The sequence below is a fragment of the Aquarana catesbeiana genome, linkage group LG07 (genome assembly GCF_042186555.1).
Source record: "Aquarana catesbeiana isolate 2022-GZ linkage group LG07, ASM4218655v1, whole genome shotgun sequence".
Classification (NCBI taxonomy): Eukaryota; Metazoa; Chordata; class Amphibia; order Anura; family Ranidae; genus Aquarana; species Aquarana catesbeiana.
Genome location: NC_133330.1, coordinates 177,488,819 through 177,513,765, shown reverse-complemented (window position 1 = coordinate 177,513,765; position 24,947 = coordinate 177,488,819). Strand labels below are relative to the sequence as shown.

Genomic DNA, 24,947 nt, shown 5'->3' with positions numbered 1-24,947 from the left:
AGGGTGTTCCGCGGCATTCGAATTTGCCACGAACACCCCAAATTGTTCGCTGTTCGGCGAACTGGCGAACAGCCGATGTTCGAGTCAAACATGAGTTCGACTCAAACTCGAAGCTCATTCCTAGTTACTATGTATACTATGCTATCAATTTTATTTTTATGTGATTTAACAATCATGTTATATCTTACTATGTAACATACTATTCATTTATTATGATTACCATGCATTGTACTATGCTCAATTATCTTATTTTATATGTCATATTATATCCTATTTACCTTATTGATTGATTCATTATACCCTAGTGTGTTGTTTCATACAAAGTCCCATTACCCCCTTTGTCCCCCTTTGTCCCCATTTTCCCTTCTTTCCATACTAATAGGGATGCAGAGCTGTGTACTGGATGGTCATGGTCTCATATAAAGTCCCAACAATAATCTCCTTTTGCTATACACCTTTGGCTCTCCATTAATATGAACTGGCTAAGAATCAGCTTTCAATGCTCCTTTTTTTATTTCAAGCACATAACACTGTGTCCTTGACACAGTGTTGTGTGTTTGAATATTACTATATATTACTATAAATATATTTACTAACTATTTCCATTATTTTCTGTAAAGTGCATTTTAATATAACAACTATAAAAGATGAAAAGAACTGAAAAGTAATAAACATCTTAAGTAAGATAATATTTACACTGTGTATCTAAATGCAGAGGTAAGGATTTACTTAATGCTCATCTGCATTAAAGTGTTTCACTAAATATATTTATTTTAAGTCTGCAGAAATTCTTTCAAGCTACCAAGATCAAATACCATTTTTTTGTTCATTTTGACACCCGTGAGTACATTCAGCTTTTTAGTATTGCGCAGCTTTCCGAGATGGCGGACGCGTGACTCTTGAGCTCCGATCCCGTTCCGTGCTCCGCGGCCCCTGACCAGCTTCAACAGCTACCAATCGATCCAGGGGTAAGCCTCTATGCCTCCTTAACCCCCCCCCCTGGCACATCGTGGGCAAAATTGGGGACCAGCAATCCTTCTACCGAGCCACACAACCTCTGCGGCCCTTCTATGGATCACTTCCTGACTAGGCCCTAATCCCTGGCCTCAATTACACAGGGAGATCCGGAGGACTACGTCAGTACCCTGATGGCAGAGGATACTTACCAGCAGGCTCTCCCCTTACACATACCCCCCTCTCATCAGCCAATACTAACACCTGAGCTGATGGATCTCAAACTACAGGCCCTGGCCCAACAAGTTACCAGGGACATTGCTCAGGAGATGGGGAAGATTTCTAGAGAACTCAGAGGGGAAATAGACACGCTCGGTGAGCTACAGCAACCCTGGAAACAAAATTTGACGAGACTTTGCAATATGTACAGGCTTTTGAAGAGGAGAATGGTCTCCTAAAGAATTCTGTATCCCAGCTGCAGCAAGAGGACTTGAGAACAGGGAAAGGTGCCAAAACCTTAGAATCCGCTGTGTCCCTGAAAAGGTAGCAGACAACAACATAAGGCTATACCTCCTAGGCCTCTTCAATGCCCTGACACCTGAAACAGTGGACATAGATGGTGCGTGGACCAAGCCCAAAGGTCCTTGGCTCCTAAACCCCCTGCCGGATGAAAGTAAAGAGGCTCTGACCGGGGCCACACGTAACAGGTCCAACATTGAATACAAAGGAGATAAAATTCAATTATTCAGTGACCTCTCTTTAATCACACTGGCAAAATGTCGCTCTCTAAGGCCCATCACCTCCCACCTACAACAGCACAAGATCCCTTACTACTGGGGCTTCCCTTTCCGCCTAAATGTGCATATGGAAGGGGTCCAATACTTCCTACATGACCCTCAGGATACAGATGCTTTCCTCAAGTGCCTAGGCCTATCCCTACCCCACTCCCTGCAGAGTCTGACCAGGCCTCTCCTGCCACCCCACGACACCTCTCGGCCCCATCCAGGATTTGGACACCGGTGAGAGGAAGAGCATTGAGGGCCTACTCCACACCTCAGTGCTCTCAACGCTCCAGGCCACCCACTTGATATGCTGAAGGTCACCCTTCTGTTTTTTTTCTTCTTTCTTCCTTCCCACATGGGAACTCGACTCCTAGTCGACCCCTATAAGGGACTGCTTTGCTTTACCACTTGCCTTCTCAGGGAGGCACTTTGCATTTTTTTTTGCACTGTTTATTTTCTTACTTTTTGAACTATTTCCTATTGGATTCTCCTCCAGTTACTCATAATTCGGAAGCTTTGAGGAATGCTTGAACTGTTAACAACATCAGCGGATCATTGCAACGGGATGTCGCACATGCTTCCCCATGTTGGAGACTGCCCTGCTACCCTATATGTCCTTAGACTGCAGCCAAGGACCCCTATGACGTACTTGCCTCTCAGGCCTTTTTTGAAGTTCTTTTTTGTTCTCATTTTTGGGCCAAGTTGGCCTTTTTGTTGTTATGCTACATATTCTTCAATGGTCTCTTTTTTGAGACTTTTCACAAGACTGTTATATCTTTCATCCTTTATTTACTATTATTTTTATCTTTATTTTTACTCTTGCTCTTATTCTTACTCTTATTTTTTTTAATTATTATTACTTTTAGTTTTAATGTTGATTGTCTCTCTTACTGTAAGTTCCATGCTAGATTTGCATCTGTCACCTGGCTACATATATGTGTAGATATAGCTGGGCTACTGCCCACTGTTTTGAAAGTTCTTTGGCTTACATGTATTGCTCTGTTATGGCTCTGAAACTGTCATTATATAACATAAAGGGCTTGAATTCTATAAAGAAAAGATGGATGGCTTTAAAGGAGTTCAGGGCCTCAAGCGGATGTAATCCTGGTTCAGGATACGCACTTTCGAGCCGGAGGTTCCCTGAAATTTGCCACTAAACACTTCCCGAAGACCCATCTGGAAAGGCTGGTATAGCAGTACTGATAAAAACGCTCTTGTCCTCTCCAGATCAAGTCTACCCACTTAGACCCCCATGGGCGTTATATATTTTTTCAAGGCACTTACTTGTCTAATTCTATAATGCTCATGAACATCTATGCCCCCAATGCGGGCCAGGTTAAATTCCTCAGTGATGCCTTTAAATGCTTACAAAGATTTTCCCAACCCTTTATGGTAATAGGGGGAGACTTTAATGCTGTCCTCTCTCCCACTTGAGATAGGAAATCTCTGTATAATGCCATGCCATCCCTCGCTTCGCAATCCCTGGCCACTACCTTCCGAAAATTGACCCAAACCCACTGCATGTTTGATACATGGTGGATTAAGCACCCCACAGGTAGATAATATTCATTCTACTCCCCCCTCACAAATGTTCTCTAGATTAGACTACTTCCTCATGTCAGCCCCTTTGCTGTCCCACATAGTGTCGTCCAACTTGGGCCCCATTACTTGGTCGGACCATGCTCCCCTGACCTTAGATCTATGCCTCTCTGCTGCATTCCCCAGGAAATGTCATTGGAGACTTAATAAATCCTTGCTAAATTATCCCGAAACCAAAAATAAACTTTCTGCCGCTTTAACTGAATACTTTCAATTAAACACAGGTTCCATGTCTAGCCTGTCAACCCTCTGGGAGGCCCATAAGGCATTCATTCGAGGATAGTGTATATCTGTTGGCTCGCAAAGAAAGAAAAACTCAGCCCTCTTGAAATCTTCTTTATTGTCTGAACTTTTAGTTGCTGAACGATCTCTGCTTCGCTCTCCCACAGTGAGCCGGCTGCGCACGGTGACCTCCCTATGCAATCGAATAAAATCTCTGGACATGTCAACTATAGATAAATCGCTCCTCTGGGCTAAACAAAAATTCTATGAATTTTCAAACAAGCCACACAAGATGCTAGTCTCTAGGCTTAATCCTAGGCCCTCTCTCTCCTTCCCGGACCACCTCAAATGCCCCGACGATACTCCCACCTACTGCCCACAGACTATGACTCAGGTGTTTGGTGAGTTTTATGGCAAACTCTACAATTGTCTTACCCCCAACCATGACCCCCCATTTGGCCTTGCAGCTTTTGAGATGTTTATGTCAGACTTGAGGCTGCCTAAGCTATCAGAGTCAGATGTGCAAGCATTAAATGCCCCCATTAATAAGGACAAGCTGACTAGTACGGTCAAGACCCTACTGTCCCATAAGTCCCCTGGCCCGGATGGCCTCCCATATTCCTACTATAAGACCTTCCTTCCAATACTCTTCACTCATCTGGTATCCCTATATAACTCACTTCTTCAGGGTAAATCCCCCCACCAACAGTACCTCCACTCCATCATCACAGTCATACCTAAAACGGACAAGGATCCTTCACTCCCAGACAACTACAGGCCAATAGCACTCTTAAACTCAGATTACAAGCTTTTTACAAAAATTCTGGCCAACCGCCTCTCCCAATTTCTGACGAAACAAATTGACAGAGATCAGGTGGGTTTTGTCCCCACTAGACATGCGGGAGGCAACATCAGGCGAACCATCGATCTTATTGACATGCTGAATAGAGTCAGTCGCCCTGTCCTGATACTTAGCCTTGATGCCCAAAAGGCATTTGATAGATTAAGCTGGACCTATATATTTGCAACCCTTACTAAATTTGGGCTTCATGATCCCTTCCTCCTGGCACTAAGATCCCTCCACTCTAACCCCTCATCACAGGTTCAACTAGCCTCCTTCCCATCCCGATCATTCCCCATATCAAACAGTACCAGGCAAGGCTGCCCTCTATCCCCACTCCTCTTTATCCTCTGCCTGGACCCCTTGGCAGAGGCTATCAGATCCCACCCTGACCCATGCATCAAAGGGAGTATAAACGGTCCCTATTTGCAGATGATGTACTTCTTACCCTAACTAACCCTCACACATCTCTCCCATCCCTGCATGCTCTATTATCTCAGTTTAGCTCACTATCTGGATATAAGGTTAACACGACAAAAACAGAAGCCCTTCCCCTTCACCTACCTCCCGAAGATCTCCTACTGCTTAAAAATTCATATCCTTACCGTTGGTGCACCTCATCTCTCAAGTACCTAGGGGTAAACCTTACACCATCATATCCCTCCCTATATTCGGCCAATTATCTCCCCTTGTTCAAGTCTATCAATGCATGTTGACTCATTGGAACCCCCTCTCAATTTCCTGGATAGGTAGGATTAACGTGTTGAAGATGTCCATTATGCCGAAATTATTATACTTTTTTGAAACACTTCCAGTCCCTATCCCAATGGCCCAACTAAAAATGCTTAAAAGGTGGTTTCTCAACTTTATTTAGAGAGGCGGGGCCCATAGAATGGCCAGCTCGGTTATCTTTCCCCCCTAGAGGTCAGGGAGGCATGGGAGCTCCAGACATTCATAAATACTACCTGGCCTCTCACCTTCATGTGGTGGTGTCCTGGTCTAGCCTGAGGCCCCCGAATCAATGGACAGAGACAGAGATGGGCTCCCTGTTTCTCGGACCTCAAACTACAAGACCTCTGTCTGGGCCCTATGCTGTTCTCACTCAGGATATGGCGCTATTGCCTCACCAAATTTTCCCTTTCATCCCCATGTCCTCCCCTCTCTAATGTACTGTTTAACCCTTTAAATCCTGACAGTCTTTCACACATCCGAATGTTCTCCTGGGCTCGGGAGGGTTTGTTCCAACTCCTCCATTTTGTGAATCCAGTCACATGCAAATTTCGTTCCTTTCAAGACCTCCAAACAAAAAGCCAAATTCCAAATCACATGCTGTACTCATATTTCCAAATAACCCACTTCCTATCAAAACGTTCTCCCTCCGTTACACTCACCAAACAAACATCCTTTGAAAACATTTGCTCCCAGGGACTTTACCAAATGCGACTAATATCTGTTATATATCAAATACTCCAGGAGAATCTCTCACTCTCCATAGGGTCTCACTCCTACATGCACAAATGGTCTCAACTCACACAACAACAAATCTCAACCCCTCAGTGGGCTAAAATATGGTCCTCAACCTCCAAAATATCCAGATGTATGGCACAGAGAGAGACAGCATACAAAGTGTTATACTTTTGGTACAGGACCCCTGAGGTTTTACATCATTATGACTCTTCTCTCTCACCTCTCTGTTGGAGGTGTGGGAAAATCAGAGGGACTCAATACCACATTTTTTGGCAATGTGAACTGATTGTCCCTTTTTGGTCCATGGTATTGTCAATGCTTCAGCAGATTTTTGAAACCCCTATCCCACTGGACCCGTTACATCTCCTTCTGGGTCTCCCACTCCCTGGTTTGGGAAAGGCCTCGAACAAACTTCCTATATCTTACTAGCAGTGAAAAGGGCCATACCTTTACGTTGGTTACCCACTCAACCTCCAACCCAAGCTCAGCTTCTACAAGGTATAAAGGACAGACGCAGAATGGAGCACATGATGGCTATGGTAGAGGATAAGGTTGTCGGGTTTGAAAAGATATGGGCTTCTTGGGATAACTCGGTATATGGCTTACCTCTTTAGAATATGTAGTCCCTTGTCATCGACCAACTCCTAGCTCCCTTTGCGGTCCTAATTACTTATTATAGCCCTCAAAATAAGCTAATACTACGTCCTGTGAGCCACCACTAATGAATGGACCATACAGGTCTCAAAACCAATAACTCTATATTGAATTAGCTGCTAGCGTTACACATGTCACATAAACCATGAACAAGATCAATAAATATACAGTGGGGACGGAAAGTATTCAGACCCCCTTAAATTTTTCACTCTTTGATATAGTGCAGCCATTTGCTAAAATCATTTAGGTTCATTTTTTTTGCTTATTAATGTACACACAGCACCCCATATTGACAGAACAACACAGAATTGTTGACATTTTTGTAGATTTATTAAAAAAGAAAAACTGAAATATCACATGGTCCCAAGTATTCAGACCCTTTGCTCCGTATTTAGTAGAAGCACCCTTTTGATCTAATACAGCCATGAGTCTTTTTGGGAAAGATGCAACAAGTTTTTCACACCTGGATTTGGGGATCCTCTGCCATTCCTCCTTGCAGATCCTCTCCAGTTCTGTCAGGTTGGATGGTAAACGTTGGTGGACAGGTCTCTCCAGAGATGCTCAATTGGGTTTAAGTCAGGGCTCTGGCTGGGCCATTCAAGAACAGTCACAGAGTTGTTGTGAAGCCACTCCTTCGTTATTTTAGCTGTGTGCTTAGGGTCATTGTCTTGTTGGAAGGTAAACCTTCAGCCCAGTCTGAGGTCCTGAGCACTCTGGAAAAAGGTTTTCGTCCAGGATATCCCTGTACTTGGCCGCATTCTATCTTTTCCTCGATTGCAACCAGTCATCCTGTCCCTGCAGCTGAAAAACACACCCACAGCATGATGCTGCCACCACCATGCTTCACTGTTGGGACTGTATTGGACAGGTGATGAGCAGTGCCTGGTTTTCTCCACACATACCGCTTAGAATTAAGGCCAAAAAGTTCTATCTTGGTCTCATCAGACCAGAGAATCTTATTTCTCACCATCTTGGAGTCCTTCAGGTGTTTTTTAGCAAACTCCATGCAGGCTTTCATGTGTCTTGCACTGAGGAGAGGCTTCCTTCGGGCCACTCTGCCATAAAGCCCCAACTGGTGAAGGGCTGCAGTGATGGTTGACTTTCTACAACTTTCTTCCATCTCTCTTACTGCATCTCTGGAGCTCAGCCACAGTGATCTTTGGGTTCTTCTTTACCCCTCTCACCAAGGCTCTTCTCCCCTGATAGCTCAGTTTGGCCAGACGGCCAGCTCTAGAAAGGGTTCTGGTCGTCCCAAACGTCTTCCATTTAAGGATTATGGAGGCCACTGTGCTCTTAGGAACCTTAAGTGCAGCAGACATTTTTTGTAACCTTGGCCAGATCTGTGCCTTGCCACAATTCTTTCTCTGAGCTCTTCAGGCAGTTCCTTTGACCTCATGATTCTCATTTGCTCTGACATGCACTGTGAGCTGTAAGGTCTTATATAGACAGGTGTGTGGCTTTCCTAATCAAGTCCAATCAGTATAATCAACACAGCTGGACTCAAATGAAGGTGTAGAACCATCTCAAGGATGATCAGAAGAAATGGACAGCACCTGAGTTAAATATATGAGTGTCACAGCAAAGGGTCTGAATACTTAGGACCATGTGATATTTCAGTTTTTCTTTTTTAATAAATCTGCAAAAATGTCAACAATTCTGTGTTTTTCTGTCAATATGGGGTACTGTGTGTACATTAATGAGGAAAAAAAATGAACCTAAATGATTTTAGCAAATGGCTGCAATATAACAAAGAGTGAAAAATTTAAGGGGGTCTGAATACTTTCCGTCCCCAGTCCACTGTGTATAAATACGCTGCGCTATCCAAAATATAATATCCAAAACAAAGTGCTAAACGTGCTATACAATATTAAATAAAGTGCTAAGTAGTAATACATGCAATATTAAAGTGATAATGTGCTTATACATGCAATACAATAATAAAATAAAGTGCTAAATCTGCAATATATGCAATATTAAAGTGATACTGTGCATATATGTGAACCACTCTGTGATAACATATAATTATAAATAACTATGTTGTATATTGCATAAAATAAAAAATCGCAGAAAAAATGATAATCCCCAAATAGTACAAACAAGAAATACATAACAATGAAATGTATTAAAAATATATAAAGTGCTATATATTAATGTGCCATATTTAGTGCAGTAATAAAATTAGTCCATAAGTGCTCCAACAATCCACGCGATTCAGTGAAATGCCAGAAAATATTGCTGTGTCCACACACATGTGCTCCCCCTAGGTGATATCTGCTCACCTTAGGGTGTGTGACCTTGCAGTTAGGCTTGGTCAAAAAACACCTTTGAACCACTAAAGGGTTCTATGGTGCATCCGGGATCCTGAGTTGATCATATGTCACTGCGCTTCAAAGGAATGCGACTTTTAACCTCAGTATACCAAATAGAGAGAGGGCTTCATGGTGTAGTATAAAACACTTTTATTGAACACAGTAAAATCCCATGCAGGGTACTCACATTTACATGGCGCTTCAGGGCGCCACTCTAAACAGACACAATATAGCGTGATAAGCCGGCCGATATCGGGCTGGTATGCTGATTGTGTATGTTGGGTCCTCCTCCCAGAGTTCCGTCCTGTCCCCTTCCCCAACACGTGTCGATACAAGGGGTATTACGTATCTTCCTCAGGGGGTAATTTGATTGGACGATAGAACTGTCAGTCATTATAAGACGTTGGCAGCCATTTTGTTGTAGCCTGAAGACGCTTTAGTAATATGTCAATATAATCCTATGGTGAAAGCGCCTATACTTGTACTAGATGGATACAAATGATGAATGTTAATGATATGGAGTCTCCATTTTGTCTATGCCATAATTATTATAATTATATGTTATCACAGAATGGTTCACATATGTGTACAGTATCACTTTAGTATTGTATACATTGCAGATTTAACACTTTATTTTATTATCGTATTGCATGTATAAGCACATTATCACTTTAATATTGCATATATTGCTTCTTAGCACTTTATTTAATATTGTATAGCACGTTTAGCACTTTGTGTTGGATCACATATTTTGGATAGTGCAGCGTATTTATATATATTTACTTATTATAACCTACTACTGGTACATCCCCCCTAATCTCCCCCCTCTGGGTGTCTACCCAATTTACATTCAATTGTTACTGGTCATGATTTCTTCTTTACAAGTGATCTTCACTGCCTGATAATCAACATGTATTTTTTTTGCCTTGGTCCTAACCCTTTCTATATTTGTACATATAATTTATTTGTTTTTGTTTTCCTTTATCTTCTACCACTGAATGTATGATTTCTCTTATTCAGCATACATATATTGTTCATATGTATTTCTCAGAAACTTTTCAATAAAAATACAATTTAAAAAAAAAATACCTTGCTGTAGAGTGGATTTTTACATGAGCCTCTCCACAGCATCTGGGAATGTCAACATTTGAATATATTGGGAATCTCTATTCCAGCTGGACTATTGGTTTAAGACTATTCCTTTTTATTGCTGTACTGTAATGATATAAATTTTAAAAAGTACATAAATGTTATATACAAACTTTATCTGTATTAAAAATACTATACATGTTCAGATAATCCTCATGATATAGGAATAATATCAATTTTGAAAAAAAGTTTAGTTTAGGCCAATATGTATTCTTCTACATATTTTTGGTAAAAAAAAAAAATCGCAATAAGCGTTTATTGATTGGTTTGCGCAAAAGTTATAGCGTCTACAAAATAGGGGATAGTTTTATGGCATTTTTATTAATAATTTTTTTTTACTAGTAATGGCGGCGATCAGTGATTTTTATCATGACTGCGACATTATGGCGGACAGATCAGACACTTTTGGTGCTATTTTGGGACCACATTTATACAGCGATCAGTGCGATTAAAAATGCATTGATTACTGTATAAATTACACTGGCAGTGAAGGGGTTAACCACTAGGGGACAGTGAAGGGGTTAAGTGTGTCCTAGGGAGTGATTCTAACTGTGGGGGGGACAAGGCTATGTGTGACATGACACTGATCACCGCTCCTGATTACAGGGAGCTGTGATCAGTGTCCTGTCATTAGGCAGAGTGGGGAAATACTTGTTTACATCAGCATTTCTCTGTTCTTCCTCTCCGTGAGACGATCGTGGGTATCCCCGCAGACATCGAGTCTGCGGAACTTGCGATCATACTCACTGAGCTTGCGATGAACATGCGAGCTCCTGCAAACCACTTCTTAAAGGGCAACGTACAGGTACATTAGTATGCCTGTACGTGCCCTTCTGCCAAAGGTAAAAGAGGTTGTAAAAGCTGATTTTTTTACTTCCAATAGATTTTTATTCAGAAGTTTAACAAACTACAGACATACCAATGTGATTAGAGAAATATCAAGGAAGGGTGCTCCCTCCATTACAATCAAGGGCCCGAGTGTTATGGACAGGACCCAAATAAATGAGCTTAAAAGGCTGGGCCTTAACGAAGCATCCGTTTACTAAGAGCATAAACTCAGATTTATATTACAGATATAGAATGGAGGCATATCTATAAAAGAACATCACATTAGCAATTAGTCAAATGGTAACACAACTACAATCAAGGAAACGTGGGAGCAATAATGACAGGGATTATGTTCAGTACCTCAAGGCACAATGTCTTGCTTCCTTAAATGATTAGGAGTGAGGGTGGCTCTACGGATCCTCCATATGCATCCATATAAAAACATCAGTAAGTAGTAAGGGGTAAAAAGAAATAGAGAAAAAGATAGAGGGAAAAAAAGGGGGGAGCAAACAGTGGTCCCCTCGATCCAGGTCCAAGGTCGCAGGGCATCCTAGCCCCTAGGGGGCCTGGAGGTATTTAACCACTTCAATACAGGGCACTTATACACCTTCCTGCCCAGACCAATTTTCAGCTTTCAGCGCTGTCGCAGTTTGAATGACAATTGCACGGTCATACAACACTGTACCCAAACTAAATTTTCATCATTTTTTTCACACAAATAGAGCTTTCTTTTGGTGGTATTTGATCACCTCTGCGGTTTTTATTTTTTGCTAAACAAATAAAAAAAGACCGAAAATTTTGAAAAGAATAAAAGTTTTGCTTTTGTTTCTGTTAAAAAATTTTGTAACTAAGTAAGTTTTCTCTTTCACTGATGGGCACTGATAAGGTGGCACTGACAGGCACTGATAAGGCGGCACCGATGAGGTGGCACCAATGAGCAGGCACTGACGGGCATGGACGATGGGCACTGATATGCGGAACTGATGGGCACTGGTAGGCAGCACTGATATGCAGCACTAATGGGAATTGATAGGCGGCACTGATGGGCACTCATGGGTGGCATTGGTGGGCACTGAAAGGCTGCAAAGATGGGTTCTTATAGGTGGCACTGATAGGTAGCACTGATGGGCACTGATAGGCAGCACTGATGGGCACTGATGGGCACTAATAGGTGGCACTGATAGGCACTGATACGTGGCACTGATGGGCACTCATATGCGGCACTGATATGAGGCACTGATAGGCATCCCTGGTGGCACTGGCAGTGGTAGGCATTGTGAGTGGGCACTGATTGGCAGCTGCCTGGGCATTGATTGGCAGCTGCCTGGGCACAGATTAGTATTTCCCTGGGGGTCTAGGGGGCATACCTGGTGGTCCAGTGTGGATGGCCATCCTGGTGGTCCTGGGCAGCTTCCCTGGTGGTCCTGGGCGGCTTCCCTGGTGGTCCTGGGTGGGATCCGAGGGGGGACTGTGCTGATAAACAATCAGCACAGATCCCCCCTGTCAGGAGAGCAGCTGATCGCCTCTCCTCTACTCTCGTCTGTCAGACGCGAGTGAGGAAAAGCCGATCGCCGGCTCTTCCTATTTACATCGTGATCAGCCGAGATTGGACACGGCTGATCACGTGGTAAAGATTCTCTGTCAGAGACTCTTTACCTAGATCGGTGTTGCAGGGTGTCAGACTGACATCCCGCAACATCGATTGCCATGATGCGTGACCCCGGGGGCGCGCAGCGGCTTAATATCCTGAGGACGTCATATGACGCCCAGTCAGGGTATTGAAACCACTTTGCAGCCATCATTTTGCTATATGGCGGGCGGCAAGTGGTTAATCCAGGGGTTCCAAACCCTCTCAACTTTGGTTTGCTTGTCTCTAAGAATACTTGTTAATTTTTCAATAATCATAATCCAGGATATTTTTTGTTTAACCAGTGTGATGTTAATCATCAGGGACTTCCATGCTCGCACTATTGTAATTTTAGCTGCTGTAAATATGAAAAAGATAAGGGTTTGGAGGTGCCTGGGGATCTCATCCGAGAGGTCAGGGAACAGAGCCATTTTGGGATTTTTGGGTATGTTTTGTCCCGTCACTGAATAAATTTAATTGACTACTCTGATCCAAAATCTTTGGGCCTTCAGACAAGACCACCAAACATGAAACATTTCTCTCACCAGACCATATCCATGGAAACAGTGGGATGAGGCTCAGGATAGATTTTTGCCAACCTCGTAGGAACAAGCAACCATCTGGATAGTACCTGGTAGTTCGCTTCTACTAAAGAAGTATTGAGTATTCCTTTATGTGCCAAGGTTGACCACTGTGCCCACACCACCTCCTCTATCTTCTCACCCAGGTCTGATTCCCATTCCATTTGGTATGATGGTTTACTACTTTGGCTACTAAAGAGGAGATATAGCTCCGAGATTCCTCTGCGTGATTCAGGACTACGTATACATCTATTTTCAAATAGAGTTCTAGCTGTTAATATCTACCTGGTCTTATTGAAAGACTGAAGTAAATGGGTAATTTGACACAAGCAAAATGTTTCACAAGGTGCATCTCTAATTTTTGATTGAAAAAAGTATACTTTATTTTGCAAGAAAATATACAAAAAAACAAATACTTTAAACAGGGTACATCCAATCTGTACTGCGACGCAGCGCATAAATACACTACATTACAATACATCACCAAGCATACCAATAAATTACATTCATCCTGCGGTATGATGCCTAATGTGTTGTGCAGAGTAGTAATACCCCAAAACATCACATCATGCATGACGCCGCATTACCCTGAAAGCAGTACTTAAAAACATTTCACAATAAGTCCAGTCATATAGTCAAATAACATTCAAATGGGCAACGGGTGTGATGGGGGGGGGTGGAGAAGGTGGGGCAGGGGAGGGAGTAAAGAGTTCACAGGCCCGAAGCTTTATTTGAACTGCCGAAGGATACACGGGGGAGAGGGGGGGGGGGTGGGGAAATCTTCAGACCTCCTCTTCCTCCTTGAAGTCCATCAGGTGATAGTCTCTGAGCAGACTGTGAACCAGTCTGCGACAGTCCTCGATGGACATCCTCTCCCGCTGGTGGATGAGGCGCTTTCTGGCGCACCATAAAGCGTCCTTAAAGCAACACAGCACCCGCCAGGCACCGTCAATGTCCTCCTGTGAATGAGTTCCACAGAAGAGTCCGTTCAACACACCAAAGTGTGTGATTGCAGTCTGTGGTACAAAGTCTTTGAGTTCAGGTTCCAGGGCCCTCAACAGGTCCTGTGCAAAGGGGCACTCCCAGAAAACATGCAGAGCAGTTTCCTCCTGGATGATGCAAAAGGGGCAGTGCCTGTATCTACACAGGTTTCTGGCATGCATAAATGTCCTGAGTGGCAGCCCCCCTTGGATTGCCATCCATGCCAGATCTTTGTGCCTGTTGGTGAGTCTCTTTGAAGAAACATTCCTCCAGACCACTTTACAAGTGGCTGAAGGGAGGCCTGGAACAGTCTCAACAATGTCCGATGCTCTGATCAACTTGTGGATAGTTTTTGGCTTCCACAAGTCGGGCTTCACTCCATGTAGCCCCAGCTCCTTAATAAACTTGAAGGTGTCCAAGTAGTACCAAGGCGTGTCCCAGTTGTAGGGGATGGAGCTGTCCCATTTGTCCCATCCAAGGGTCCTCCAAAGAGGCAGGAGGAAAAAACGGGACATAGAGTTACCACCAGAGTCCACAGTTCTGTCCACCAATGTCCTGCGGATGCAGTTACAAGCAAAGCACACCCTCAATAGTGTAGCGATGTCGGGCACGCCCTTACCGCCCTTGAGGGGTTCCTTGAACATAACCGCCCGCTTCACTCTGTCCATTTTGGAGCTCCAGATGAAGTGAAACACCGCCCTGGTGATGGCCTTACAGGTGTTGACCCGAGGGGGCCAGGCCTGGGCGAGGTACTGCAACACAGGGAGAATCTCGCTGCGGAGTACCAGTGTTTTGCCTTCGATGGTGAGTTCTCTGAGGCTCCAAAGTCCAAACTTCTGTCGCATCTTTGACAGTCTTTCCTCCCAGGACTTCAGGGCTGCGCCCTCAGCTCCAAACCAGACCCCAAGGATTTTGATGAAGTCCGTCTTGACGCTGAAAGGAATTGGTGCAGAAGAAGGCAGGAACCACTTTCCGAAGAGCATGACCTCTGACTTCCCGCAGTTGACCTTTGCCCCTGAAGCTTGGCCGAAGTCCTCACAGGTCTGGGCGAGTGTGTCGATGGAGCGCCGGTCAGCACAGAACACCGTCACGTCGTCCATGTAGAGTGAGCACTTGACCTCCCGTCTGTCCGGTCCTGGTGCGGTGATCCCTCTGATCTCTGGGTTCCGTCTGATGCTTCGGGCGAAGAGCTCTATACAACAAACAAAAAGCAGAGGTGAGAGAGGGCAGCCTTGTCTGACCCCAGACAGAATTGGAAAGGGGTCAGTTTTCCAGCCATTTACCAGCACCAAACTAGAAATGTCAGTGTACATTACATTCACATACGAACAAAACATTTCCCCAAGACCAAACCTGCGCAGAGTTCTGCACATAAACTCGTGGGAGACACGGTCAAAGGCCTTCTCCTGGTCAAGACTGACCAGGGCCGCGTGCACACGGCGGCCATGAATGTACTGGACCGTGTCCCGGACAAGCGCAAGGCTGTCCGCAATCCTGCGACCAGGAATGCCGCAAGTCTGATCCGGGTGGATGATCTGTCCGATGACAGACTTCAACCTGTTGGCCAGGACCTTGGCGAGGATTTTGTAGTCCACGTTCAGCAGAGAGATCGGACGCCAATTTTTAAGATCCGATCTCTCCCCCTTCCGCTTATACAAAATCGTGATCATCCCCTCCCTCAGCGACGGAGGCATTCTGCCCTCCACCACCATCTCCTCGTACAGCTCGAGCAGGTCCGGGCCCACGAGATCCCACAGTGCTACATAGAGCTCAACTGGGAGACCATCGCAGCCCGGGGTCTTGCCTCGCCTAAAGGATTTAGCGGCAGAGTGCAGCTCCTCCAGCGCCAAGGGGGCGTTGACGGTTGATGAACCTGCAGGATCAATTTGGTTAGTGATACCTGACAGGAACCTGTCGGCCGCCTGTGTGTCCGTTTCTTTCGGGGAGTAGAGGTTGGTGTAGTAGTCGCTGACCACTTTCATCACAGCCTTCTTCCCCTTCTGGAGTGTTCCGGTCTCGTCGCGCAACTCTGACAAGGGTGTGTGTCCTGAGTGGAGTTTCCTGAAAAAGAAAGAATTACACTTCTCACCTTTCTCAAGATTCTCCACCTTGGCACGGAAGACAATGTGCCTGGATTCTTCCTCGAAGTGTCCTTTCAGGCTCCTCTTGGTGTCCTCCAGGTCCTGCCTAACGTCCCAGCCACAGTGCTGAAGGTCCTGCAGGGACTGCAACTGACGCTGCAGTCTCCTGAGTTCCCTCCTCCTGGCACACACACGCTGGCGTCCCCTTGCCTGAAAGAAGCTACGCAGCTTAACCTTCACAAACTCCCACCAGTCACTTACCCTTCCGAAGAATCTCTTTTCCTCCGTCCAGGTGGCATAGGCTTCTCGGAGTTCCCCCATCAATTCCTCGTTTTCCAGCAGGGTGCTATTCAGCTTCCAGGAACCCGGTCCGCGGGCAAAGCCCTCGCCCAGGTCACCCCGAAAGTGAATAGCCCTGTGGTCAGAGAAAAAGCAGGGGACCATGGAGAACTCACGATGCTTGACTGTTCTTGAAGTGAGCACGAAGTCAATCCTGGAACGCACAGATCCATCGGGTCGGCACCACGAATAGTTCACGGTCCCTTTCCCTATGGATCCCACGGCGTCCTGCAAGGAGGCCTCCGAGATCATCTCCTTGAGCAGCCTAGAAGTAGCATCAAGTTTTGCGTATATGCTGGAGCTGCGCCCATCCTCCTCGATCGGACAGTTAAAATCACCGCCGATCACTACTGTTCTGGTGGTGACGAGTTGGGTCCGCAGGGTCTGGAAGAGTTCCAGCCGCGCATTCTTGTCTGGGGGGGCGTACACGTTGATGAGCCTAACTGGCTCTTCCACCCACGAGCCATCTATGACCAAAAGACGGCCACAGACTAGCTCATGGATAGAGTCAACCGTGAAACGCCCACCCCTGACCAGAATGGCTACGCCTGCAGACTTGCAATCGCCACCCCCGGACCAGTAGGAGGGACCAAGGGTCCACTGGGAGGACAGATGAGTGTACCTCCTCAGGGGAGGAAGGGCGCACTCCTGAAGCATGTAGACATCACTCTGCTGACTTGAAAGAAAGGTCAGGACTGCTTGCCTTCTAGATGTATCCTTGATACTCCTCACATTAATGGAAAAGATTGAGATCTCGGCCATAATGAAAAAGGGTATGAGGGTCTAGTTAGCAAGGGTCCGAACTTACCTCCCCGGAGGGGGGGGGTGGCTCTTCCGTTGCGTCTTCTGCCTGTCCTGTGTCCTGGGCCAGGCCCAGCTCCTCAAGGACAGACTCCATCATCTGCTGGCTGATGTGGACGTTGGGGGGGAGGTCATGCTCAGGGTCGACCACGATCTCCTCCCCTTCCTCCTCCTCTCCTGCAGACTCTAGGTCCTCCACTACTTGCTTGGGTCCCTCGCTGTCGCGTTGGATCCCGTTGGGCCGTTTGGTGGAGGTGGCGGGTTCCTCAGCTGTTGGGCTCTCTGGCTTACGTTTCCGGCTTCCTCTTGGGCCACTGGTGGGGGTGGAGGGGGGTGGGAGGGTGGGGAAGTCCTCCAGGGAGGACAGGTTGGGGGGGGAAGGGGTGGGGAGGGGCTCCTCCGGCACAGAGGGGGTGGGTGGGGGTGTGCTGGAGGTAGGGGCAGGGGCAGGAGGGGCAGGGGCAGGTGGGGCGGGAGTGGACTTACCTTTGGCCTTTCGAGGTTCTTTTGGTTTTTCTGGCAGCTTTCTCCCGGATGGCTTACCCTGGCTTACTGCTCCAGCGTAGGTCCGGGTTCTCTGGGGGCAGTGTCTGAAGACATGTTCTGCCAGTCCGCAGAGGTTGCAGGCTTTGGACCTCGGACAGTCCTTGGTCTCGTGGCCTGTCACCCTACAGAACTTGCAAGCAAGTTCTGTACAATCCTTCCCTATGTGTCCCGGCTGCCCACACTTGTTACAGTTGTAGGGTATGCCGGGGTAGAAGAGGATTCCTGCGGAGGATCCCAGGGAGAAGAAAGGCTGCAGGTGCTGGATGTCCCCCGAAGGGTCTTTCCTCAGTTTGCAGAGCACAGACCACTTACCTATCCAGAAGCCGTTCGCATCGAAGATTTGGATCGGGTCCTTCACCACGGTGCAGAACCTCTGGAGGTAGGTGGCTATGTCCTTTCCACTGGTATGGGGGTTCCTCATGGCCACTGTCACCCGCTTTTCGTCCCGAGTTATGGGGCAGTTCGCAGTGAACTTCCGGAAAGGGGATTCAGGGCCACTGGTCTTCACCATCTCCCAGTACCTTCTGCAGACCTGGAACGACACAAAAGTTATAAAGAATATACCTCTTGTGAAGGCCTGCACCGAAAGCGTTTCCGCTTTGCTGAACCCCTGTTCCAGGATCATCTTCTTTCCAAAGATCTCCGGGGTCATGTCGGGGACTCTTCCGTCCACCTCCTTCAGCTGCAGCACGACCGTCTGCTTCATCCATGGCTCCAAAGCTGGGAGCCCGTCTGCAGGCTGGTCTGGCTTGGCTGGACCCGGTCGGCTGGTGCCGGCCGGGGTAGGGGCGGGGGTTGAGGCAGCGGCATTCCCGGGCTTGGAGGAAGTGGCTGGAACGGGGTTCTTCTTCTCTTTTCCGGTCTTCTTTTCGCTCTTCCCCATCGTCAAGGATTTGGATGTCGCTTCAGATGTTTCTTAGGCGGCTTCCTTCTGGTTCCTCGACGTCTTCGCTCTTTTTCCTAGCCTTTAAAAAGGCTCTAGCATCTACTGCCCGGAGGTAGTAATGCGGAGTGGGGGAGGAGGGAAGACCGCAATCTCGTTCCCTGTGGGGGCTAAGCCTCTAACCCAATAGCAGCAAGTAGGTGAAGCTGAATTTAATCAACGATCCTACCAGGCCGAGCAGAGGGTACCCCACAAGGACCAATTAGCTTGGATAGATACAAGTGGTTCTCAACGTCCTAGCTGTGAAGCAGAGACACCCCTAAGGGCTAAAGTCGATACTACACTTGATCTTAGCCAAAAGGCCGAGAAGCATCTCTAATGTTTCTCTAAAATAGGGGGGCTTTATAATCCCTTTATGATTTATAAAATGTGCTATCCTATGGAGGCCGTTGTTAATCCACCATGCAAATTGTTGAGGATCCTGTCCTGGGGGGAAATGAGGTTTATTAAAAGGAGCAGCCATTGGAGAATGAGGAGATTTCATGGGATTTAATTTGCATACCTTGTCCCAAAGATGTAGAGAGTGGGATACGAAAGGCTCACGATAGCCCGACACTCTTGTGGGAAGAGCCACATCAGGAGGTCCATAGGAAGTGAGGTACTAGCTTGTGCCTCCAACTGAACCCAGTCAGGTTGATGTGTTTTTGAGAAAATTTGATACAGCTGGACCAACTGAGCGGCTCTGTAATAGAGCAGAAAATGTGGGACTCCCAAGCCACCCCTCCACTTGGAGGTTTATAACATAGACCGAGCCACCGTTGTCCCATATAAATTAGTGAATCAGTGATTGGGGCTACCTAAAAAATGCGGATGGTACTGGGATTGGTAGGGAACTGAAGTAGTTTAAAACACGAAGAAGGACTGTCATCTTAACGGCTGCTATCCTACCCACCCCTGTCTGGTCCCCCTTTCAACTTTGATGGGGTCTGACTTAAGGCCATACACAAGGATATTAGCTGAGGGATTTGAGTAGAATACACCTAGGAGGGAAAGAAATCTCGGCCAAAAGCTGATTTTTTTTAATTAAAATAATAAACATGGTATATTTACCTGCTCTTTGGTATTGCACAGAGCAGCATCGAACATTCTCTCCTGGGGTCCCCTTCTGGCACTCTTGGCTTCTTCTCTTCTGTATGTGTCCCCTTAGTAAGCCACTTACTTCTGGGGCACGCCTGTGGGCTCGCCTCTGAGCCTGGCTTTGTGCATTTATAGACTCATACAGTGTGGCTCGGCCTGCCCCCAGTCCCCTCTTGCAGGATTTGATTGATAGCAGCAGGAGGTAATGGCTCCAGCTGCTGCCTCTGTGTCTTGTGAGGAGAGGAACAGAGACCAGTGCCACTGCAGATGGGCACAGCGCTGGATCAAGATAGGCTTCAGGTAAGTGTATAGGGAAGTAAAGGCCAATATTACTGCTGATACATTTTTTACCAAAATGCAGGGAATGCATTAAGGTAAAAAATATCCTACATTTAGAACCACTTTAAAGCAGAACTACACTGCATATGATCACAACAAATCATTATTTAATTCATTTTTAATATTCAAAACAAACTCACCCGTATGTCTCCATGCTTTATTTTGCTGAGAATTCACTTTACAAAACACCCCCCCCCCCCCCAGCATTCCTGGCTATTGCCGTCTTGAGTAAGGGCAGTTGATTTATGTAGCATTTACTTTCAGGAATTCATCTGCCCTTTGCTCAGGCATGCAGACAGATGAGCTTAGCTGAGAAAACCCATCCTCCCCTACTGAAAACTCCTGGGATGTATGACATAGTTTGCCTAGGCCTGAAAATCAGGAAGTTACTGAAGAAATGTAACACATTACATATACATATTATATACTTTCCTATCTATTTTCTAATGCTAACAGCATAAGCATTCCAATTTACCAGTATTAACCACTTCCTGCCATGTTAGACATTTAAATATTGTTATTAAAATTTTACATCATGAAACACGCTAATAATGCATACCAACTTTATATTTAACAATGAGCACCTATCACTTTTCATGCCCATGAAGGAAATATTACTTAAGAAAAAAGTATAATTAGTAGTAATCAGAATGGGTTTACGAAGGGTCATTCCTGCCAGACAAATCTGCTAACATTCTACGAGGAAGTGTGCTGACATTTAGGCAGGGGGAGGCCTGTGAGTTTGTAGTATCTGGATTTTGCAATAGCATTTGATTCAGTTCCCCATAAATGCTTAATTTACTACCTGAGTTTTACAGGCATGGACCATAAGGTTTGTTCTTGGATAAAAAACTGGTTACAGGGGTGTGCTGAAAGGGTGGTGATAAATAACGCGTACTCAGACTGGTCTGGAGTGGTTAGTGGGGTACCCCAAGGTTCTGTCTTGGGACCAATTCTATTCAATGCATTCATAAATGATATAGAGGATGGGATAAATAGCTCAATCCCAGTTTTTGTGGACGACACAAAAATAAGCAGGGCACATCTTCACATCAGGATTAAGAAATTTTACAGAAAGATCTGAACAAAATAATGGAGTGGGCAACTACATGGCAAATGAGGTTTAATGTGAAGAAATGTAAAGTAATGCACTTGGGAGCAAAAACATGCCAGCTACTCACTAGGGAGAGAACTGCTGGGGGAATCAAGGATGGAGAAAAATCTGGGGGTCCTAGTAGATGACAGACTGAGCAATAGCATGCAATCTCAAGCTGCAGCTACCAAAGCAGGCAAAATTTTAGCATGCATATAAAAAGGGATATACTCCAGGGATAAAATGATAATCCTGCCATTTTATAAAACTCTGGTTAGGCCACATCTGGAGTACTCCGTCCAGTTCTGGTCACCAGTCCTCAGGAGGGATGGGCTGGAACTGGAGAGAGTCCAGGAAGGGCAACAAAATTAATAAGGGGATTGGAGGACCTCAATTACAAGGGACAACTACAACCACTAAATGTATTCTCGCTGTAGAAGCAACACTTGAGAGGGGACATGATAGCGATATACAAATACAGTGGAACCTCGGTTTGCGAGTAACGCGGTTAACAAGCGTTTTGCAAAACGAGCACTGTATTTCTAAAAATCCTAACTCGGTTTGTGAATGTTGTCTCACAAAAGGATTCAGGCCAAAAGCGGTGTGCAGTACCGTTTGTGGCCTGAGGTGGGGGGTGCTGGAGCCAAACTGTGCCGATCGTCGGCGTTCGGAAATGCATGGAAAGGCCCGAGGACAGTTCGGCTGGCCTCGACAAACCTCGGAAAGGCTAGTGAACACAGTCTTTCCGTGGTTTGCCGAGGGCAGCAGAAGTGTGCTCGGGCCTTTTTGGCCATTTCCGAGGCTCTCCGGCGCATTGAAGTCAATGCGGAACAAATTATTTTCGTTTCCATTGATATGCGAGTACATTGGATTACGAGCATACTCCTGGAACAGATTATGCTCATAATCCGAGTTTCCACTGTTCCTCAATCGTGAACCCAGCATAGGAAAACAACTATTCATTTAGTCTCAGGGAGTGTAAGAGGACATGGGGCCACACAATGAGATTGAAGGAGAAGCGGTTTAACCTTAAATTAAGCAGGGGGTTTTTCACTGTCAGGGCAATAAGGATGTGGAACTCTCTTCCAAAATTGGTGGTGGCAGCGGAGAGTATGGCTATTTTTAAAAGACTCTTGGATGTGCATCTTAAAGAACACAACATACAGGGATATGGGAAATAATTATAGACACTGGCACACGTACACCTACACAGGTTGAACTGAATGGACTATTGCCTTTATTCAACCTTACCTACTATGTAAACCCATTGTCTATAGTCAAGACTTAGATGCACTTTAGAAATCAAGGGAGGCTTGCTTGAGCTAATTTGAAGAATTTTGCATACAGGGAGACTGAACATTATTTTTATGCATTCGTAATTAACCCACTGTGTGAACACAGTTAACCCCTTAAGGATAATGCACATTTTCCCCAATACATCTATATACAGAATGAATACATCCAAAGTAAAGTTACATATTGTAGCTCCCAATCAGATATCCTCAGTGACAGACTCCCAAATGAGAGATCTGTAGAGTAAACGCAATGTAAAAAAAATGATTACCTCAACATCAATAATGCCAATTAGGGAGCCAAAACAGTATCCAATGCTCTCATCAGTTAATAAGATAAAGCTCACAATCCATCTTAATGTAGCTTCATAGTGCATGTCAGCTTTTTACACATTAGTACTAGATCAATCCCTATAAAAATAAATGTAGATCAAAATCCTTATTTAGGGTGGTTGAATGTAAAGATGACAAAAGGTGAATCCACCAAACTTAATTTTTCTTTTTTTCTTAAATAGCAAAACCCTGTCACATCTTATATTCATTCTAGTCATTGGGATAACATGTGTGGTATAATTTAGAGGTTTTCTATGGTTATATCATAGGTTATTATGCACTTAAAAGTGATTGGATAGTTTGTAGCAATGATGTGCTTCCTGTTCTCTGTTATTTATGTGTACTTACTTACAGAGGCGGCTCTCTAATTAGGCAAAAAAGGCGGTCGCCTAAGGCCTCGCGCTACCAGGGGCCTCACAGCTGCCTAATTTGTGCGTGGGAGAATGGGAGGAAATGTCCCCGGTCAGTGTCCCCAATCTGGCAGGGTGAGCGGGCCGGACTGGTAAAGGATCGCCGAGGAGGTGGAGGTGGAGGTGGAGCTGCCGGCCGCTGCTGAACCCGGAAGGAGGTAGGGGCGGACTTGGCCGGGGGACAGGGGAGGCCTCGTAAAAATGTGCTTACTCCATACCACAGCAGACAGCCGTGACACCCGCCGGCCACCGCTACACTGTCTGGGTTATATTTGCAGCAGAGCGGTGCGACCGTGCGAGTAAGCAGCTTAGTGATATGACATGAGTCCAAACGAACCGATGCATTCACTGTCTTCCCTGTCAGAGAGGGGTGTACACTCCGCACCCCTCTCATGTACATACCACCCACCTCCATACACTCCGCACCCCTCTCATGTACATACCTCCCACCTCCATACACTCTGTACCCCTCTCCTGTACATACCACCCACCTCCATACACTCCGCACCCCTCTCATGTACATACCACCCACCTCCATACACTCCGCACCCCTCTCCTGTACATACCACCCACCTCCATACACTCCGCACCCGTGTCATATACATACCACCCACCTCCATACACTCCGCACCCCTGTCATATACATACCACCCACCTCCATACACTCCGCACCTCTCTCCTGTACATACCACCCACCTCCATACACTCTGCACCCCTCTCATGTACATACCACCCACCTCCATACACTCCGCACCCCTGTCATATACATATCACCCACCTCCATACACTCCGCACCCCTCTCCTGTACAAACCACCCACCTCCATACACTCTGCACCCCTCTCCTGTACATACCACCCACCTCCATACACTGTGCACCCCTCTCCTGTACATACCACCCACCTCCATACACTCCGCACCCCTCTCATGTACATACCACCCACCTCCATACACTCCGCACCCCTCTCATGTACATACCACCCACCTCCATACACTCCGCACCCCTCTCATGTACATACCTCCCACCTCCATACACTCTGTACCCCTCTCCTGTACATACCACCCACCTCCATACACTCCGCACCCCTCTCATGTACATACCTCCCACCTCCATACACTCTGTACCCCTCTCCTGTACATACCACCCACCTCCATACACTCCGCACCCCTCTCATGTACATACCACCCACCTCCATACACTCCGCACCCCTCTCATGTACATACCTCCCACCTCCATACACTCTGCACCCCTCTCATGTACATACCACCCACCTCCATACACTCCGCACCCTTCTCTTGTACATACCACCCACCTCCATACACTCCGTACCCCTCTCATATACATACCACTCACCTCCATACACTCCACACCCCTCTCATGTACATACCACCCACCTCCATACACTCCACATCCCTCTCCTGTACATGCCATCCACCTCCATACACTCTGCACCCCTCTCCTGTACATACCACCCACCTCCATACACTCCGCACCCCTCTCATGTACATACCTCCCACCTCCATACACTCTGCACCCCTATGCACTGCAGATGAATGAACAGGAGACAGATGCTCCTGTTAATTCATAAACTAAAGCATAGTAAACACAGTTTACTGTGCTTCAGTTATGAATGAACACAGTAAGTGATCAGTTCCGATCACTCACTGTGTTCTTTTAGTAAAGATAGGGGCTGGTAAATG

At 46.1% G+C, this 24,947-nt stretch overlaps 1 protein-coding gene across 1 annotated transcript; it reads right to left on the bottom strand.

Moving 5' to 3' along the window:
- Positions 1 to 13,795: 13,795 nt before the first annotated feature.
- Positions 13,796 to 16,872, bottom strand: LOC141102926 (uncharacterized). Its single transcript, XM_073591967.1, has 2 exons — positions 15,895 to 16,872; positions 13,796 to 15,186 (listed from the first exon to the last, which is right to left on the bottom strand). Exons 1-2 carry the CDS (start codon positions 16,664 to 16,666, stop codon positions 13,796 to 13,798), a joined length of 2,163 nt encoding a protein of 720 aa, XP_073448068.1. The 5' UTR covers positions 16,667 to 16,872.
- Between the last annotated feature and the right edge of the window lie 8,075 nt (positions 16,873 to 24,947).

What these genes read in the sequence shown, in the direction of transcription:
- LOC141102926 (XM_073591967.1), bottom strand. Translation starts at nt 16,666, where the DNA reads ATGATCTCGGAGGCCTCCTTGCAGGACGCCGTGGGATCCATAGGGAAA. An exon ending in GGCCGACAGGTTCCTGTCAG is followed by an intron (nt 15,187 to 15,894) that starts GTATCACTAACC and finishes TTTGTTGTATAG; the next exon opens with AGCTCTTCGCCCGAAGCATC.